Raw genomic sequence first — 21800 nt, 5'->3', positions numbered from 1 at the left:
TGAGGGCCTTTTCCTACTTCTAAGCTTCGTAATGTTCTAAAATGTTTAAAAATTTTCTTTGGTGAAGTTTGATGTTGGTATATTTCTTGTTATTAAGGCGAAGGGATTTCTTTGAAAAAGATTGTTTTGTGTAGTCGGTAAGCTGAGACAGTTAAGGTGGTTCCTGTTACAAGTGGTTGTGTTTACATTGAATCCATATTTTTTCACTTCTGTATCGTTCTGGCATTATTTATTAATTCTTGAGAGTGTTTGACCGTTTTTTTATCTTGTAATTATAGAATCATTATTTTCTGGGTTATAAGTACGAAAACGGTTCCACTAGAAAGCGGTTAGCGTCAAGGGAGTATGGTTGAGGGAAGAAAGAGAAACTTGATTCTAATGCTTATATAATTGTGTAGCCTCGACGGGTGGTCGTATTTGGCGGCTGTCTTTCGCTACGGGATCTGATTGCTTCGAAATGAGTGGCCACCCTCTAATAATTATTTACGGATGTATTTCAAGGTTGAGTTATCGTTCACTCTACCAGACGAAAGATGTTGTTTACTTGCCGGCATGAATTATATATGCTTATGTCGAATGACTTGGATATATCGTATTTTTATTTTAGGATTCCTTTTAATGCTATAACGATGTCGCTACATAGGAGCAATGGATTAGTGTAAAAATGTTATAAATGCAGTCTTCCAACTCTTTTCGAATAAAATGCGCTGGCAATTTGGAAGGAGTGTGCGATTTCTAAATCGTAGTCGCGACTAATTAATGTCGTACACTCCTAGTTTTGCTTTTCTCTTGAAATTGCCAAAGATCACTTTTTGAGCAATTCAGAATTTTCCAGCTCAATTGGGTCCATTATCCATTAGTGGCCGACGTCGTTGACTTGCGAGATTGGGCGTTGCTTCTCGTGTGTCCGTGAAAGTGCGCGATCATTTTTTCGGAAAATTTTCAGAGCTTCGAATGTGCGAAAGTATCTGGAGTTAGGCTTCGGTGGCGAACTTCACCTTCTTCTGTTGATACCGCTCTTTCTCTTTTTCAACCGAACATCGACGCACTGCGCGCTTGACGAATCCTAGTTTCTTCTGGGCACTGCCACAAATATTTATAATATGTCTGCTAAGCGACAGGTTTACGGAAAATGATACATAGAAAAATTTGGACGGTACTTACAATTAGTAGATTTCATTGAGAACAGGATTTGCCAAACTTTTCAATAAAATGACATTTGCTCCGTATTTTGGGTGAATAACTTTAGCACGTAGAAGATATTTTGTATTTAGTATAACGATTGATTTTTTTTATGAACTGAAGCCGTGAATTCTCAAAGCAGCTCGAGTTTATTTAGTAAAGTTTTGAAATAAACCACTTCATTCACTGTTAAAGAGAAATTCTTGTCTTTAATTGGTCCACACTTTTATTTTAAACGCACCGACCCCGGTTTAGGTAGACAATTGTCATTATCAGGCTCCAAAATATTGACAGCAGTTGAAACTTTGGTTGGCTTGTTTCTATTTAACAGTGTGCGAAAAAGATCAATACAAGACCATTATTTTTCTTTTACTGCCAAGAAAGTGGTTTATTTTAAAACATTACCATGTGAACTCGTGCTGTGCTAAGAAGTAACGGTTTTAATTATTCAGCAGTTGATCAGTTCAGTAAAGACTAAGCCGTCTCTTCGTTCTAAGCCTAAGATTATTGCTTTTACCGTCATAATGTACCCTCTATTCCACATTCTGTAAAAAACTGAGTCAGTTGTTTTTAAGTTACATTCTCTTCACTTCTTCTAAGCTGCCGAAGCCATTGTTTCAACTTTTCCCCAAAGGCAGAAAAGTATGGTAACAGCTATTCTGATGGCTCCAAGGATCAAAATTAAACTGCTCATCAATGATTTCTACCCGCTTGTATTGAAAATCATGGCTTCAATTGCCAGAAGAGCTCTTGTCACCATTATTTTTCCATGTCGCTTGTGAATGGCCCTGCTGCGATATTTTTTCCTCTTAAGAAGACCATCCTCTTGACCGGAATAATTAGTGAACGCATACTCGCTTAAAATTGCTCGGTCATCTGGAAATTTTCAGGGCTCACAGATTATGGCCAACATTTTCCTGAGGGAAATACATTTCTCTAGCCAGATCTTGATTGGAATAATTCCTAATCGGTTTCAATTCCGAACGCTTTCTTCCAAATGGTTACAACGCCATCCAAATTTTTATTTTTTCGGAATTTTTCACGACTCAGTGCGAGGGCGCTCACATCGACCGTGGAATGAAAACAACAATCAAGCACAATAAATTCCGATCTTATTTCTTAATAATTTCCGATCTTATCAACCGTTCGAAATGAAAACCGATCGGAATAATTTCGTTCATTGTCGAGTATATCCCTCTGTATCCGAAATTTGGAATTTGCACGTCAGCATTTCCTCATAAGCAAATTTTATTTACTGGAGATAGAGACAAACGTTGTCATAGGTCTTCTCTATGTGCTGCGGATAATTTCAAGATGATAAACCAAGTTTTAAGTGAATAATGCGTAATCAATAAAAAAGATAGACTCATGGCGACGTGCGGAGGAATGGGTCCTCTCCATTTCGTTTTGTATTTTCGTTCCCTTGTGATCCGACGTCCTAATCAGTCACAGACACTCTGGAAACGGAACGTGTTCGCGCAGGGCAGCGAATGAGTTCTGGCCCTGGAAAGTCCACTCCCTCGATGTGTCAGTGTATTTATAATCGCCGTGTGGCTGACTGTTTGTAACCTGATGGCATACATTATACCTGACGCGTTTTTGCTCAAGATAAACTTCCGCTCTTTGATCTGGATCTTTCTAGGCGTGCGTGGTATGCGTGGCATCGTTTCCTTGGATTTCCGGTTCCGTGGCTTTACCTATAAGGGTGCTCCTTCGCCGTCCTCGAGGCCGCTGCTGGTGATGTATGGTGTATTTCCAATTCGGCATCATTTCCCAGCAAACTATTCCAGTTCAAACCGTGGAAATACGCATTTTATTCGGTACTCATCATTGGTGCCTTTTTCGGACTTTGCTTATGTCCTTGGCCCTTGGAAATCATTATTTGGCGAGTCCGTTTGAAAGAAAACATCTCGGATTTAAACATACAATTATTTAATTTGTGCCTAAATGTATGCGAATATGCAAGTAAATTAACTGCGTTTTCGTTCAGTAGTATTCATTAATGCCGCTACAACGCACTTTGTAAGTATTTCATGTTATTAATTGTAGCATTTCATGTTAGGCAAAAATTTGTATTTCACATTAGAGCAAGTCTCGTAATTGATAGAAAGAGTGCCTTGAAAATAAATATATGTAGAAATTAACTTTATACTGCTTGTGGGGTAAATCGCGTCTTGGCATTAAAATAGCCGACGTTTCTCCTCTGTTGGTGAAGATCTCTTCGGGGAAATAAATGAACAGTCGTGATTGCTTCACACAAACCATCTTCACCTTCCCCCTCCCTCTGGCCATGAGGACATGAATGGATACGTGACGTTAAGGAATCCTACTGCTCTGAAGGGATTACCGGCTAGGGTGAAGAAACGTCGGCTGTTTCAACACAAATCCACAAAATCCACAGAGAAAAAATCATTCGCCTTGACCGGGATTCGAACCCGGGTCACTCGATTTCCGGCCGAGTGCTTTAGCCAGTTAAGCTACCGAGGCGTCATTTTCCCCTGCCGGCTTCGAATCCCGGTCAAGGCGAATGATTTTTTCTCTGTGGATCTTTCGCACGATTGTGCATTGCGGGTGACTCCCGTAAAAGTTATCACCGCGGCTAGTCCCGGTATACTTTAAAACTTTGATAAAGCATTGCTTAGTCATGGACCAAGGAATTTTCAGTAATCTTATTTTTGGATATTAGAATTTTTTATTTGCAAAATTGGCAATTTCCACCACATCGCGCGTGAAACTATAGGTCTACCGGGTATTCGATAACACTTGGGTTTGTCTCGTCGCTGTTGAATCTAGCGAGAGAGCAAATGAACGCGATGGTGTATTCTGTGTTTATGCACTGCGAGAATCATCGATTGCGACTGGTTTTTCTCTGGAAATTGTGATTCCGTCGATTTTCATGAAAAGAATTAGGAAGGTGGATCACGTGTGTTGGTGTGAAGGCGTGGTCATTGGCGACGGGGATACGCTCGGAAGCACGGGGATGGCCGAAATACCTCTCTCTCTCTCTGACCTAGTCGTTTCCATGCCACCTGCGTCACATGGACCCGCGGCGATATCGACGCCTGAAACAGCAGAGCGACGCCTGCCTCTTGGTCGAACGAGCGCCCCGACTGGTCCTCGCTGGATTGGAATCCCTTCTCCACCCCTCCGAGCCGGTGTTTTTAAAGTAATCCTCGGCCGATTGAATCTCATTCCTTGGATGATATGTAAGCAGGTTGTTACAGGTCAGGAGTATCAGGAAAAAAGAGGAACTTAAACGTGCGTCAGAGGGTTGAAAGTTGTGAAAATAACAGAAATGTTGCTGTCGTTCAAGAAATGATATTTTGAACAATAACGTAACATTTTTTTAAATAATAAACTTCTTTTATTTCGTGAGAGGTTTGGAAAAAAAATTCTCTCATTAACTGGAATCCATGGTTTTCTTTTTCAATGAGTTTTATTTCTGTTAATGTTTGTGGAAAAAACTTCTACTCATAATTTCTGATGAAGTGATACTTCTATTTTGATTCAATAATTATTTTTTGTTTATGTGTTTTTGTGTGATTTTTGATTTCATCCATATCGAAAATAGCCATTATGGCACTGGAGTCTTATCGAAAAGTAAAGAGCCTGTACCCTTTCGTAGATAAGTTGATGACGTCACCGACACCTGCCGAGCGGATTGCCGCGTTTCAGCCTCGCGCATCGACATCGCGTGGTTCATCACTGTTTTTTTTTACCCTCTCGAGGAATTCTTGGACGAGTAGCTTTCACTAAACCGGGGCAGAACCCAGGGGCTGCAACTATAATGACGTCACCAACTTGTGAATTTTGGCGTAAACTTTCGCGTTTACTTATTTTAACTATGTAAGAGAGAATGAATTAATGGGAATCGTATTTTTTCAACGTAACTTATTTTTACCTTCCATCTACCAAATTCTAATGATTGCGATTTCATTTTTTGTGAACTATACCGCTGTCGCCCGTTAGTGCATTTGCCGTGGGTGCTGTCGATTTTTACTGGTAGCTACTGAAGGTTACCTTATGTAAAAGGATTGATTGCCTGTAGTTAAGTCTTCTCGCCTTAACACCCTCGTGACAGTCGGATTATCATTCTTAATCGTGTCAATAGGGGTATTGGAACTTCGCATGCAAAATTTCCTCAGCCACTTCGCTACTGGGAACCTATTTTTTACATTAACTAGTTTGATTAAGTAGTGATGTCAATAATTATAATGTCTTACTGGCACAATTATTGCAGTGAACATACTTCCTATCGATGTATCAATAAGAGAAATTTGTAAAAAACCTATGCAGTTATAAAGTAATGAAAAAATCATATTCGGAATTTTTGTCCCTATTTACATGATAAAAATAGTTAACAATTTTTAAGAGTGGTAGGAGCTTCGGAGAAAATTGATTTATATAACCAATCACTGATAATAATAGGATATAGTATTTAAATACATAAAGAGCTTGATGTACTGCAACCAGGGGAGATATTTGAGAACTCTGTTCTCTATTTGAAGTGTAACACGGTGACTACGTGAAGGTTTTACTCTCGCTGGAAAGCGGATATTTCTTAAGACTCAATCGTCACTTTTGAGCAAGGCCGTAGCCAAGTTGACATAGCATTTCCCGTGAGATCATAAGCTATGTTGGACCCTGATAAAGGTTGGATGGGCAACTATTCATTCTTATATTCTCTTTGGTGCTCTTGTCTGCTGTCGGTAAGCGCTAAGAAAGGCTAATCTTAAGGTTGTCACAAGAAAGATCTTTGTGCCAGGGCACCTGTCGAATTATCCAATCTACCAGCGTAATCTACACTTCTCTTAAGCCTGGTTGACCCGTCAAAGTTGACTGCCATAGCAGTCGGTTATGACATTCCACTCGTGAGTGTATGTGTGTACAGTGACTGCGAAGAGAGTTAGAATCTATTGAGAATGCGATCGATCTTTATTCCATCTATGAGCGAAGTTGAAGCAGTTCAACTTTGAACGCAGTAGGAGTCGCTGGCTACCGAGATATCGAAAGCTGCAAAAAATGCAATTACTATTAAATTCTTAGAAAAATTATTTCTTATCTTATGTCAAAATTTTATTTAATATTTCCACGGAGAAAATATAATGAAAATATTTCTCTTTCGCCGTTATTTCTTTTGTTTTTCTACCTCTGCTATCATGAAGCGTATTGGTTCTTTTGGTACTCTTCTATTTAGATTTTAGTAGCGAGATACGTTTGTATATATAGCTATTTCTTTATATATTGTAGCAGTCTAATTCTACGTGCTATATAGGATACGTGAGAATTTTTCTCGGGTGCGCCACCGGGTGAATTGGTTAGGCATGGCGGACGTTGAATAACGCTGACCGGGAACATGGCCATCGTCCTCGGGCTCATGAGGACTCACGTGCCCTGAGGACGATGGCCATGTTCCCCGGTCAACGAAACGTCGGCGATTTTTCACGAACTCACCCGTTGGTGTACCCGAGAAAACTTCACTGTATAGAGACTTGCGTGTGTTATCCTTATGTGACGCAGGTGACAAATGACTCACTTTGAGCGCCATGTCGTCGTGGAGACTTCAACGCCCGATGGAACCGGGGCGCCTCCCGCAGAGAACCGCAGCCGAACTATCTCGAAGCCGATCACTGCGGTGGTGTCTCACTAGCTTCAATCCCAGAATGCACCTTGCCACCACCCGTCCGTCGCGGGCCACCAACGCCGAAGAAGACCCGGCGATCCCTCGGCCAAATCCCGAGGCGGGCTCGTTCCACTTTGGGTTCCTCCTCCAAATCCTCCTTCGAAGAGCAGCTGTGGTGGTGCGTGCTGGTGCTTTGGCGTTCTCTGTGCCACTGGCCCCTCGCTCGCGCATCCCGTTGCCCCCTCTCCCGGCCGCGGCGGCCCACTTACCACTCCCTCTCCCCATACCAAACAACCCGTCTCCTAACCAGGTCATCCTCCTCGGCGTCCATTTCCCTTCTGCTCTCGAGATGCAACGAAAGCGGTGAATTTCGGACGATCGCCTTTCCGTGTTGTTTTTTCTTCTTCTTCCCTCCTTGCTCTTGCGAATTCTTGAAATGTCTCCATGTTCTCCGCGATACGGAATGTTTTTTTTTGTCCATTTGTTTCCTTGATCACCGCGAGCATTATCAGTTCATGTTTTGCGTGAATCATGTTTTGCGAATCAGACGAGTTTCACCTCCGCATTCGTCGTTCAAATCCCCTCTTGAGCATCGGTTTTCCGTTTCCCTTTTCCATTCAGATCATTTGAAATTTGTATCATCTCCATTACTCTCTGGGATAAAGGGGGCTCAAAGGTGTATATTCCGGCAAATTCCCTCCTGAATACTCTGGTACTTAGTTCTTTCATTCACTAATGGGTAATGAATTTTATTTATATAATTAGAATGAACAGGCCAATATTGCCCCTCTTGGAAATATCCCTTTTCCATGAGAAAGGTATTATGGAATTATTTTTTCATGTTATTTGTTTTTCAGCTGTAATTGTATGCCTGATTATAGCCAGATATTTATGTGTTACATTTTGACAGCTATCAAACAAATTCTTTCCGGCAGCCGAAGGTTGTGTTAGATTGAAGTTTTCCGCAGATTGGCTTTAAAGGTGAAGATTTTTTTTCTGGTTACTTCCTCAGCTAGCTGAAGTGATAGCGAAACTGTCGTCTGGAAGGATGATTCCACGTTGAAATAACCCAGTTTTCTTTCTCTCTGCACTTATTAACGGCATTTGTTAAGAGAATTTCTACAATTTTCAAATTTTTTCATATCTTCTCATTAATAAATCCCGTCCCGTATCATTTTCAGTTGATTTCATTATGAATTACTATCATATATGCTTTATTATATCATTTGTCTCTCTTGTGGTAGTGACTCTTACGTCATTAGAATTTTATGGTGTGCAATCAAGTATTGCCATGGTCGTGTTCATTATTATTCCCTTATCTTGGGACAGAATTAGTCTAAATGAGCCAATTTAAAAATAGTCATAGTTAAATTATTATGGTTTCTTGCGGAAATTTTCTACTTCTATGTTTCGTGCTACGTCACTTTTGAACCAGACGGTTACTGGATCGTCCAAGGCTTCCGTTACTCTTATCTCGATGTTGAAGCCGGTTCGCCAATTTGATAGATCCCCGTGGAAGATATAAATCCCTCAAAGAGTGACTCGGGCTACGAGCTCCCTCGCAAATGCGTTCATTGTGGCGAAATGTGGCGTGCCCACTAAATTATTATTCCTAAGAAATACGCTCAGCAAATCCCGTCTTATTGTCAGTTGCGAGTAAGGCGGGTTTAGGTAGGGGTGTCCACGTTCCTTAGGCTGGAAACTTTAGTTATACCCTTAAAAATTGGAAAAAAGGGAATGCGCGTGTTAAAAAGGGATCACGAAGTAAATACCCCGGTAATACTAGGGAGAGAAAATTCTACACTCCGTTTTATAGCATATGTAATAAAGTTATCCTTGCCTTCTCGTCGATGACATTGTTTTATTTGTAAAATTTTATTTTATTTGTCCAACGATTTGCAGAAGCGAATATGGGACAAGCCAAAATGATAAAAAGTATATAGTTAGACATAAAAATACATGGTGTAAAAAAATAATGTCATAATTGAAATGGAGATATATACTAATTGTAAGATGAACGGCTGTTAGACAAAATAGTGGATAACTATTTGCATTTTGCTATGAATTTATTCACATAATAGAAAGCATTTAATAACAAACAGTCCTTGAGACGGCGTTTAAATACATTATGTGCTTCTAATGACTGGAGGGTACAGGCAAATTATTTTTTTTTTTTGTGTTAATGCCCGGGTTGTAATCCCGATGAACAGGGGTCTCAGAAGCTACTTTCGCTGCCAAACATCGATTTTGTGAAATCGTTTATTTTAATTTTATTTTTATGCGATGAAAAGGAAAACTTAGATGCATTCGAGTGTCATTTTCTTAGGTATGTATTTTTTTATTTCTAAAGGCAGAAAAGGCCTTCATTTATCATTTATATATCGTTTGAATGTTAGAGCTATTTTAAGATTTTTTTAAACGCCCAAACTGTTAAAAAAAAGTGATGGACCGCGCAGTTTAAGAAAATACTATTTATCTGAAAGACAATGTAACGGCTATTTTTATTTTAAAAATGCCCTAAGATGTAAAACGCTATGAATAAATTTGAGATATATAGTTAAATTGATTAGAAATTCGATCCCGTTATTGAGCGCTCAAAAACAATTGACGAGCAGTAGCGGTGACGGTTCAGATGTTCACATGGGCGTACCCAGCGAGGGGCAGGAGGAGGTAGCTGCCCCCCCCCCATTTCCCCCCAGAAGCCAAAATCGCAAATGTCTTTAAAGAAAATAATATTATTTCAAGCAAATATTTTAAAAAACTAATAAAGATCTGTTACAGTTTCCTTAAAATGTCGATTTCATTCACCTTTTCAATGCTTAAGTCTTACCTATAACTTGAACAACCATGGTTTGCCCCCCCTCCCCCCCCTCAATTTTCATCCCGGTTACACCCTTGGATATTTTTCCGCATTAAATTTATAGCAGGCATTACTCCCCATCTTACAAACCTATTTGACATTCATTTTCCGGTAATGATTAGTCTTTTCTGAGAAGCAATAGCATTGATTACGTTGCCTCGGTTACGTTGGAAGTATATCGGAAGGCGAAAATGATGGAATATTGAAATTGCGTGTAATCGACTAATATTATATGTCATTGCGTGTTAATGTTAGTAAATTTCCAAAATCATAGATATTATTTGGCATATTTAGACGATATTGCGGATAATATTTCTCTTATTTTTAATAAGCATTGTATATTTAGAATGATGCGCTAATGATGCCGGTAGGCAATTTATTAACAGGTCTCCAATGTATTTGTGCCAGTTACGATGCAAAATATTGTCCCTCTTTAAGTCTTAAAGTGATTTTTCTGCCCTTTCGCCAAACAGTATGCTTCAGAAGTCAGAAGAGGCAGGCGTGAAGCTGGGATGTTTAAATGTATCTGAGCGGCTCTGATCACGTGAATAGTCCGAGGAACACATTGATTCATTCTCTCGGCCCTTCCTCGTTCCAAATGGCACCACCGGATGTCGCCCTCCTTAAAGCACAAACGCGCCAGGTGATCGTCTCCCGCGAGGAGTGACGATGCTTCGCTTGTTTACGCAGCGCGCGTTCCCCCGGTTACCTAACACTAGCCGCACATATCTTGATTTTCCTGCAGCCTTTCTCTCTCCCCGACTCTCGCTGCCTTTGTTGTGACCGTGAGATATGCTTCGCTTTCCACGGTGGTGGAGGGGCCGCAATGCACCACCCCCCCTCATGCTGACCCTCCCGTTATCAAAATTTCATATAAACCTTCCTCAATCTCTGCACTCCTCTCTTACGCAATTCTCTTTAATTAGCATCTGGAGGTTAACAATGAATGATTGCCTTCGATGCGCTTCAAAAGTTCATTCGACCTTCATTTTTTTAATCGCCTTACGTGATTGAGTTTTAGTGGCAGTAAATTATCACGGTTTCTAGACTTCGGCATCCAGGATTTGATTGTCGTTGAGCGGGGAACTACAGGATTACTATGAACTTGCTTAGAATATCCTCTTCAATAAAACTATCCATCAGTGAATTTTGTTACTCAGCATTAATTAAAGTTCTTGAGATAAAATATCGCATTCACATATTACTGATCATTAGGCCGGCCCTTATTTTTCAGAATTGAGAAAAGTTATGTTTTCCTAGTCTCAAAATGATCCGAATGAGGCTTATATTCACGTGTTAAAATTTAGTTACTTTAAAATAACGGGAACCCGTGCCCCAAGGGCCCTAAGTACTGAGGACCCTCAACTGAGTTATTTTGGGCCAAAAAAGTGCTATCCCTATGTAAAACGTAAAAGTAAAGCCCTTAAGGGCCGATTTTTTGTTTGTTTTGACCTGTCTCTAATCGTTTACGAGATATTGTGCGTCGTAATGTAATCCACCCTCTAGGGCGCTGCCCCGCACCGCGGCGCCGCTGAGGTACGGCCCGCACCACTTACTAGAGACTTCCCCTCCACCCCCTCCCCTCCGTCAGCAAAGTCTTTGCTCCTATTGGCAAGATTTAGCCTCTGAAGAAATGTGCTTCCGTTAGAAATATTTTAATTGCCATGACAGTATTTCCAATGCGAGTGATCAATTTATTTTCACTCTGTCCATGATTTTCGGTACATATTAACCAAAATAAAATACATTTTCAGTGTATTTCTAATCTTTCATTGACACCCCAATATTTGACAATTAAAGTGTCCTTGCGCACGTTGGGGTCGTGTTACGATGAAAATTCACACACAGTAATTCACTCTTTCTCCTACGTAACTGACTTAAAATCTTGAATTAGTTTCACCCATTTCCCTGCACGATCATTTACCACTTGAAGACCCCGAATAATTTACAAATCGTTCTTGTAATCAGTATGTTCATCCCATTCTCACGTGGGCACATCAAAGAATGCCATGCATATTTCCAATGTATTAAATAGCTTTGTAGAATTAGTTGTGACAAAATTTGATATAGATACCTAAGTCAGGTCTTTGTGTTTATAGAATGCGTTCTTCGGTGGATCATATTATCCCTCACATGTCCTCGTACAGCGTATCACGTTTTCCTTTTCAATACTAGAAAAGGATCCGTCAATGAAAGACAGGCCTACCAACTCCTCACTCAGGTACCACTAGTGGTTTGAAAACCTCTTTTTTACTGCTTTCGCTAAGTCCAGGTTTACACTTTCGTAATTAACAAGTCTTTTTAGGAACTGCAGGTCACTTTTGCAGCAGATGTAGCACAAGGAGCGGAGAACATCAACTATTTCTTTCTTCTTGAACATATTGAAATATATCCCTCCAATAACTGCATTCCGTGCTCCCCTTTGATTGCGTAAGAATTTTATTTCTTCAGCCCAAGCTCATTTTTCCGAGAGATCAACTGCACATTCCTCCTCGTGTGTCAAAAATTCAATGGCACCGCTCCTTGCAATGTCAAACAAATCATCAAGTTTTGTCACGAAGGATTCTCTTCTCTTCATCTCTACGGCAATTCCCGTTCTCTTTTAATGTCGTCGCACTTTTATCCATTCCTTGTGTACTTTTTCCAACTTTTCAATCGCCTCATTCTCTGTAATATCAGGAATTCTCGTTTTTTCCATGGGTAAACGCATTCATGATGTTTTTTCGCGCACCGAGTCAAATACATTTCGAACCCATTAGGTGATAGAGAAAACACTCAGTACTTCTTTCACTGTAGGTAACTTTGAGCCAAGTATTTCTCCACTTTCTTTTTCTACCAGTTCAATGTCTGAATTTAGTCTTGAATTCATGCCTTTCGTTGTTGGCCTATTCTTAAAACGAACGTCAGGTGTATTCATGGTAAACTAGTTATTTCACTCCTTTTCTCCTTAAATCCTGAAGAATTAGCACTCCCTATCCTTTGCACACTATATACAAGAACTATCTCTCCACATTGATCTACATCAGTGAACTGACTGCGTCATTTCTTTTACCTTAAATATTTCTATCTACTGTTGGAGCCCTGGAAGCCCTGCTCATTTCTTTAATTCCTTGATAATTCACGAACGCAATTGTATGACATACTTATACGTAATATTGTGTACATAAAGAGCACTTTGGAACAAAGCATGCTGGAATGGTGCACGGTCGTATGGTGGCAACAAATTAAGATTTAAGGGGTCGGTACCTAGTACACAAGGCGGCGTTGAAGGGTTAAAATTGACATTGCGGGATTTAACAACATTAATCATGACAAAAGAGGAACAGTCTGATCAAATCCGTACCACTGGCATGTAAATCTTGCCATCAGGAGCAGTCTTTGCCGAGGGAGGGGAGGGGGTGGAGGGGAAGTCTCTAGTAAGTGGTGCGGGCCGTACCTCAGCGGCGCCGCGGTGCGGGGTAGCGCCCTAGAGGGTGGATTACATTACGACGCACAATATCTCGTAAACGATTAGAGATAGGTCAAAACAAACAAAAAATCGGCCCTTAAGGGCTTTACTTTTACGTTTTACATTGAAATAGCACTTTTTTGGCCCAAAATAACTCAGTTGAGGGTCCTCAGTACTTAGGGCCCTTGGGGCACGGGTTCCCGTTATTTTATAGTAACCAAATTTTAACACGTGAATATAAGCCTCATTTGGATCATTTTGAGACTAGGAAAACATAACTTTTCTCAATTCTGAAAAATAAGGGCCGGCCTACTGATCATGTGGTGAATTAGTATTATTATTTTCTTAAACTACCGTATCAATCAACCAGAAATTCTTCTAAATAAGTTGCCAGGTATTCCGTGTATTAATCAACGTCTTTTGTCGTGTTTTTAAACATCTGAGCCCCCAAACCTGGGGTGAGAAATTATAAAATCTGGGGGGCTGGTTAATTGAGGTGACAGATCAAATGAAAATGGAAATCTGGATATTCTTATTTCAAGAGTGGGTTTTTGGGTTCTGACAGAATTTTATTTTCAGAATGGCCTTATTTATTTTGGGTTTTCCCTAACGCCATTAATTTTGGTCAACCAAGGTTTCTCTTTTTGAGCGGCAAGCATTTTTTTTTAACCTAAGCGTTACCATCGTTCGGCTAGGAACTTTCTGTTATCTTGAGATATTTCTGGTCTTTATCTCTGACAGTTGACCCCGGCGAAGATAACGATTAGATTTTCAATGTCTACGGTAACGCCCCCTCTCCTGTTGTCCCGCAAGCCCGCTATAACTGAAACTGTACACATATTTTTTTCTTTTTCGGCAGGGTTGTTTTTTTAAGTATTATAGTCGCGCAGCGAAGATGCTGGCGGGTCTACGTAGCATTCTAATGGAGGGACTAAGAGAGCATCTACTGTGTCGCCACTAGGTTTTTACTAACTTGTGTATTCGTGAATCGATTGGTTTGTTAAGCCTGTTTTCATTCCAGGCCATTGCAGTCATTACCTATCTCTTCTTCTTTCAATCTTCAATCAATTATGCTAAGTGGAAGGATTAAAATTTGTCTCATATATTTTTAGTGTAAAATATTTTAATAATTATATTGTTATCTGATCTTTGACAGCCTCCAGTGTTTTTCATTGTACATTTTTACAAAATAACTCTGCTGGAAATGCAAGAAATAACTAGGTATATGTGTAGTTTTGGTTTTAGCATACTTGCGGGACAATAGGAGTAGGGGCGTTATTGTTGGCGTTGAAAATTAACTCTCTAACATCGCGGCCGGAATCAGGTGTCAGATATAGTAACCATAAATTTATGATATTTATTGTAATTATATTTCTAATGTAAAATGTAATTAAAATTCAATGTGTTATTGAGATAAAAATATAATTAGTTGTTCGTGTACAAAATCCGTCAATAAATTCTTTTTTATAAAATTATATTCTTGGAAAATCGCGTATCCAATTTCCTTTTTTTCTTCCTTAACTTGCTCCGCTATAATCTGTGGAGAAGTTTTGTGTGAGTGTCTTTGTCTTATGATGTCGAGATACAAGCTATTTTCCAATTAATAGGTGCATCATATTCGATCAACGACGTTTTGATTGTTATCCCTGGCAACGGCAACGGCACAGTCTGTGATGCTAACGCCTTGAGGCCGCCTACGGTTATTCCCTTCCCTCCGGATATTTATCACTTTTTAACGGTCGTAGTTTTTTATTTATCAATCCGCTGGAATAGATACAGAAAACTGTGGAGATTTTTGTTGTTATTATGTGCACTTTATGATAGGGAGTTTAGAATAGAATCAGCCTCGTCAATATTTACGGTGACTATTTTGTCGTCTTAATGCATTTAGGAATGTTCTATTGAAACTTTTCGCTCTACGAAACAAACATTGCCGTTTTCATTGCAAGATTTCTTTACAGACTTCTCTCACTTGATTTATTTTTGTCATTGGAATTATTTAGTCGTTTCCTTGATGTTCGAATTTTTCGATTTCATCTGTAACCTTTTCTTTCTTTCGCTGGCTGCTTGTGATCGTGGCGTGATTGTGCGCGTGCTCGGGGAAAGGTCGTCATCGCGATGACCTCGACCAAGGTGAGTCCGTGCGCTAGTGGCACTGGGCCATTCTAACTGTTCCATCCGACGCAGATCATTGTGTTTGGCGCCGACTGACCGAAGCGCCACCCCGCCCAAGTGCGTACTACCTCTCGCGAATAACGCCTTCTCCACCGCTTTGTCTCTCTTCCGTTTCTGAAAATTTACAAATCTACGAGTAAATAAATATAGGCAAGGGCGATTTTCGGCTGCTGCGCATGCGCCCGAGATTGCAATGGCAAAATCCCCGATCCCGTGATCCTTGGCCACGGAGTTCTCATCACTACGCACCGCATGCTCCCGCATCTTGTCTGTGATCGGTGCAACTCCCATTCTTTTCCGAATGTCTTCATTCCTGATGTGATCCAGGCGGGAGATGCCTAGGATCCATCGCAGCATCCTCATTTCCATGACATGCATGGCCTGTTCTTGATTTGCTGTGGCTGGCCAACATTCTGTTCCATATAGGACCACTGGGCGGACTACGGTCTTGTATACTTTGGCCTTGAATCGGTCGGGCATTCGACGGTCGCACATTACGCCAGTCACTTGGCGCCATTTCAGCCATGTTGCATTAATTCGAGCTCGTGTGTTGGCGGCTGTGCTTTCATCGTTGCTGATGACATAGCCCAAATATTTAAACTTCTCGACCTTCTCAAGGTCCTCGCCGTCGATGCTGATCGTGCCATCGGTTTGAGGTCCACACTCCATGTACTCAGTCTTCTTGGTGTTTAATCGCAACCCATAGTTGTCGAGTCGTACCTTCCATAGTTGAGTTCGCTGCTGTAATTCGTGTCTGGTGGTGCTAGCAAGGAAGACATCATCGGCGAACAGTAGTGACCAAGGATGTGATTCTTGGAGACAGGCCGTGAGTGTGTCCATGCACAGGATGAAAAGGAGCGGAGAGAGGGCCAATCCTTCGTGGACGCCTACAGTGATTGGGAAAGGCGGTGATATTCCTGATGGGCAACGGACGGAGCTGGTGACGTTGGTGTAGAGAAGCTTCAGCCATGACACGTAGACTTCAGGGACGTCGCGACGTGAGATCTGAGGGCATGCCAGATAAGGTCGTGTGGCACGCGATCGAAGGCCTTCTCCAGATCAAGGAAAGGCATATGCACTGGCACATCCAATACTCGGTGGTAAACACGAGAAAATTTCCTAAATGCGATCGTTTGGAAAGGGAAGATACCCCTATATTTCTGTTTTTCTATCCGCCATAATTCTGTTACATGCAATAAACGACGAAAAATGTATACGTCCTTAACCCTTCCCCTGATAAGGTGATGACTTAAGGAGCTGATGGCGAGCCTTTCATTTCTAAAAGACCGTTAGCGACAACGAACCACGAGGGATCATGAGCAAGGATGCCGAGGAGTAGAGGAGACTACGTACTCCTCCGCCTTTTGCCTTGGCCTCGCGTGGTTTGGTGTCGTTAAAGGGGTTGATACCATTAATTTAATAATGCCACCAACTCATCAACATCAGGGGTTCGCGCTTTCTCATTTTAAACTTCAAGCGGGTAGTCTCCAAATTGTGCAACTTCAGCTTCACCTTTCCTTTGATGCCGTCCTTTGAGGGCGGTTTTCACTTTGGGGAAGAGAAAATTATGCGGGAGATTTATTATGCTCTAACTCATCTTCCCCTTCAATCTGCCGAATCCTTTTAATGGAAAGCGACTTCGGATATAAGTGAGTGTAATCAGTTACCGAAACATCCATTCTGAAATATTTAAATGTGATCCTTATACATTACACCTCATATCAGAGGGACACTTATGGAAGTAAAGCCGAGTAAATGAATAATTACTTAAGATTATCTGCACCTTCATATTACACCTCGAGCTGCCCGAATAGGCTTGAGTCGTGTTGGTAAGAAATCCGGTGCTAACTTGAAGGCAGATCAAGGTGTCCGTCATGATTATTCGGATGGTGGACTCATATTTATTGAAGTCCTTCGTGGAAAAAAACGAATGTTTATACGTATCTGTTTGGCAATATATATTCCCTCATATTTTATTGTTTCATTCGGGTCCATGGAAATTGTGGTGCGGTACTAATATGATGGCCTCTGTGTTCTTTGAATTTGAAATGCTTACCTATTAAAAATTCTCGCTAAAACAGCTATAAATATTTATTAAGCGTCCATAATTATTGAAATAGAAATTAGGAGGAGTGTCTCATGTTATGAAATATTGAAATCAGTTTTCAAATGTTATGTAATCTTTGGCTATAGTATTCTTCGCTCCTCACCGTTCTGTTGCCTCATTGGGAATTTCTCAGCGTTCAGAACTAAATTCCTCATTATCCCACCAAAGGTTTCAAATCTCACAATGCTCTGCTGTGAATCCTTAATCATCATTAGAATTGATTTGTATTTCCTCTGAGGGGGCGGACGTTCTGGGTGTGTATTTAGACTGATGAGAGGAAATTAACTTTAAGAACTTTATGACAAAACTTTAGTAGGCCCCAAAGTATGCTGCTTCAGCTTCGCCCTGGATCCCATCTTGTGAGGGAGCTGTTCGCGTTGGGAAAGAGAACAAAGTCTGCTGGCGGTGAGATCGGGTCTCTACGGAGGGTGGGGAATCGTTACGATGCCATTTATCGTCATGTGGTCGGTGACCAGTGACCCTGAATGCCGTGGAAGTGGCTTTCACGCATGCTCTGAAGGATGTTTCGGTTGTTTACCTACAGAGAGCGTACGAAGCGTGGCAAACTCGCCTTCAGAACTTTGTTGGTGCTTAAGAAGCACGCTTTAGAGGCTACTAGAGTTTTGCATCTCTGTATCTTTGATATCTGCTTCTTTTATTTATATCTATCCGTATCTTTTATCTTTGGATCTCTGATAATTTTCTTTAAATGAATAATTCCCATTACTAAAGACACACAGTCAGTACGGATTTGGACCTAGATTCTTCGTCAATTTTCAATGAAAATTAATATTAGAATAAAAACTGAGCGAGAGTTGAATCACTTCGAATATTTCATTTTTTCTTGGAGATTTTCGTGTATCTCATGTAAGTTATTTGTGTTCCAATCGTAAAATGCTGCGTCCGAATGGATTTTGAATTTTTCAATTTGAAATCGTCTTTTAATGCAAAATTTTTGTTTGATCTGTAATACTTTGTGCTAAATATAACCAACCTTACAATGTTTACTTCTACCAAATTTTCTCTTCAATATCAAAATAAAATCAGTGATCTACATCCTGATTTGTTTTTTGTTACTAGCACTTGTTATTTGCCGTAATTTGATATTTAAAGACCCTTTAGAGGAACTAATCAAAGACTACGCAAAAAATAAATACGTTTTGAAAAGATTTTAATGTATGTTAAAAATAATTTTTTATTATATTTTCTATCAATATAGTTATCGAAAAGAGTTTGAAAAAGTGTGGGGAAATGAAGTTTTCAGACAAGTTATGAAATTAGAAATCGGTTGTGTAGTAAAAATCCTCAGACTGATCAGTCTATTGGTATGATCTTGTCCCTCGACTTCAGTTGTTTTGCCGTCGTCGTGTCCGGAATGGCATGTCGGATTTGATTCTTTTGGCGTGTCGCGTGCGTTCCCCGAAATAAGCCGATTCTCGGCGTGCGTGGATAAGTCGGTCATGCTTGCGTTGTGCGAGGGGGGGAAGGGGGAGGGGGGAGTCTTTTGAGTGATAATTGAATCACTTCGACCGCAGTGATTCCTCCGTCCGTAGATCGCCCCCTTCCTCTTTTTTTTGGTATGTCGATACAATTTGGGCTCAACAGTCAGTGTAAAAATGGAGAAAGTTTTGCGCGAAAAGACATTTTGTATAATGCGTAGGTTGAGGCGTCACTTGGTGATGTGCTTCTTTTTAAATAAAATAAAAACTTGGTACATTTCTCATGAGTAATTTGGGACGACCGGTTTCGTCGCGGTGTGACTGACATCTGGTGATGATGTCGCACGGCGACGAATCCGGATGTCCGAAATTATGGATGTGAAATTCAAGAATTGTTTCATAGGTATTGCATTTGAAAAGATAATTCATGAACCCTTTTAGACCTGGTACTTCTTATCTGTGATCCAAGTCAATTGGAATGGAGACACGGGAATTTCAAGTGAGAAATTCGTGTGAGCAGTGGCACAATACACATTAGACATTTGGACAATCGGAAAAGCTGACCTTAAAAGCCTTGGAGCATGGCTGCGGGTGGAGTCTGTCACATGGACGGATAGGAGGAAAATCAAGGAGAAGAACCGAAGAACAGATATGAGGAAGATAATTGTGGAGCGCCATGCGCCAGAGAAGGACTCATAGGTGAATAGGCAATGTCATAAGATATAGGAATAGAATGGAATGGGGAATATAATAGAGGGGAAACATTGAAGGAAAAATATCACTAGGAAGAATCATAGATAAGTAGGTTCTTGGGACACAAATGGAAGAGATTTGAAGGATCTATCTGGGTAATGGGAGGAGTGAATGGTTACAGTGTATCAGTATCAGGATTGAAACATTTATTGAGTGTACATTTGCTTGATTTTTCATTTGTTTCTGTCCTCTTGTCGACCGCGTTTTGATGTATCTTTGAGCCGTCATTTCTGGGGGCTTGCGGTTTGCACCCTTCACTTGGTTCGTCCCCTGTAATCACCTGTGGTGTGGGTTGCGTGTCGATTCAAATTTGGGGGAGGGCCAAGAAGCCCCTCGGGGTGTGTCACGGGGAATGGACGGGCGATGGACTGCCCCCGGGGGAGGGTGGACGACGCCGTCCCCGCTAACTGGAGCGCCCCTTCGCGTGATCCACAGTCGCTCGCCTCCGCCACTTGAACGCTCTCTTCTCTGTTTCGGGCCGATGCCTCGCCTGTCGTTTGTTCTCACGCAGGCACACTTTGAATAACCTCCGATATGATATCGGGTTGGTGTGGTGGCTAGAGTGTTCGCTTCCCACTCGGCGGGCCCGGGTTCAAATCCCGGTAGTGGCAGAGAATTTTCAGAGACTGCCCGATCTCTGCTTGAATGTTGTGTGGAGGACATTTCAAGCGCAACACTCCGTCCGTCGGATGGGACGTTAAGCCGTGGTTCCCTTGGCGCTTTTCGTTAAGAGCAGGCTAATGCCGACGCCGGGTTTCTCTCCACTCTTCCTTCCAAACCCTCTCCTCATAGCGCAAATGACCTCAACTGTCGGTCGCCTCCTCCAAATACCATACCATATCGATAAATATATCAAAAAGGAGAATGTAGGTTTCCGCGGTGATGGTCTGATCTCTGCATTTCTTCAGGGTTTTCTTCCGCATCAGCTTGTTTATGGACAACAGTTCAGCTTGCATATATAGGCAGAATAGCCAGCGAAACTGTTGTCTATAAACAAGCTGACGCGGAAGAAAACCCAGAAGAAATGCGGAGATCATATCAAATAGGAGGTGACCCAAACAAAACCCCATTTTTACGATTTATTTTAATCTGGAAATATTACGGTGTTGGAATTTTAGGCAGCTGAATGAAATCTTTTGCGTCAAATATCGCGTCTGAACATTAAAAATGGAAAAAAAATAACTTAATGCGTTTACTCACAAATTTATATTAATCAAAATTCTCGAACCATTTTCACATTTTAGTATGTATGTATGTATTCTACTTCATTCATTCACACGGCGCCTTTAGCGCAAACATACATATAAATTCAAAGGTAAGGAAAGAAAGGGATAGGAACATGGAATAGAAGAAGGACGAGGACAATGGTGCTGTGGTAGATGGAAAAAGCCAGAAATCAGAGGGTAAAAATGCGGCCTAACTGGGACTCGAACCCAGAACCTCCTGGTTGCCGGCCAGGTGCTCTACCAGTTGCGCTACCAGGACGCTTAAATTTACCATGATTTCCGCGGGGGTTTATACACAGTAAACTCCCTTTGCTTTCGCCCACAAGAGTAACCAATAGATGGCACTGGGGCAGCTCACCACTCACCAACAGAAGGAATGGACGAGGACACAAGGATGAAAGGAAAGATACACACTCATCTATTGGTTACTCTTGTGGGCCAAAGCATAGGGAGTTTACTGTGTATAAACCCCCGCGGAAATCAAGGTAAATTTAAGCGTCCTGGTAGCGCAACTGGTAGAGCACCTGGCCGGCAACCAGGAGGTTCTGGGTTCGAGTCCCAGTCAGGCCGCATTTTTACCCTCTGATTTCTGGCTTTTTCCATCTACCACAGCACCATTGTCCTCGTCCTTTTTCTATTCCATGTTCTTATCCCTTTCTTTCCTTACCATTGAATTTATATGTATGTATTAGGGGCGGTCATCATACAACTTTTTTCGAAATTCAATGTTCGACATATTACAAAATGTAGCCCGACGTACCAAATGAACAAAGAAAAATTTTTATTCATGTAGGTTGACATCCTACGGTTGCACCAGGGCCGTTTATGTTGAGCGTAGGCAACCCGCAACACGTGCCATCTTTTTACGCTATTTCGGCGATAAATGTCGCGATTTTAATGGTTTTTTCAGCCGATTCTGCACCAGTCATGTATGAAATAGTCGAGATAAGCAACATAGGTCTATAATCACGTTTTGTAAACAATCAC

General features: G+C 41.1%; 2 protein-coding genes across 3 annotated transcripts in view; one reads left to right on the top strand and one right to left on the bottom strand.

The window, feature by feature from the left end:
• The window catches only part of LOC124154712 (proteoglycan 4), a 38016-nt gene extending 31015 nt beyond the window's left edge, over positions 1-7001 (bottom strand). Inside the window, exon 1 of the mRNA XM_046528597.1 lies at positions 6719-7001. Coding sequence (XP_046384553.1) covers positions 6719-6730 — 12 coding nt within the window. The 5' untranslated portion in view covers positions 6731-7001. The remainder of the gene's footprint in view (positions 1-6718) is intronic.
• LOC124154711 overlaps positions 1-21800 on the top strand; it is a 143965-nt gene that overhangs the window by 31891 nt on the left and 90274 nt on the right. The gene's annotated exons all lie outside the window — the stretch shown is intronic.

The sequence above is a fragment of the Ischnura elegans genome, chromosome 2 (assembly GCF_921293095.1).
Source record: "Ischnura elegans chromosome 2, ioIscEleg1.1, whole genome shotgun sequence".
Lineage (NCBI taxonomy): Eukaryota > Metazoa > Arthropoda > Insecta > Odonata > Coenagrionidae > Ischnura > Ischnura elegans.
This window is presented reverse-complemented; position numbering and strand designations above follow the sequence as displayed.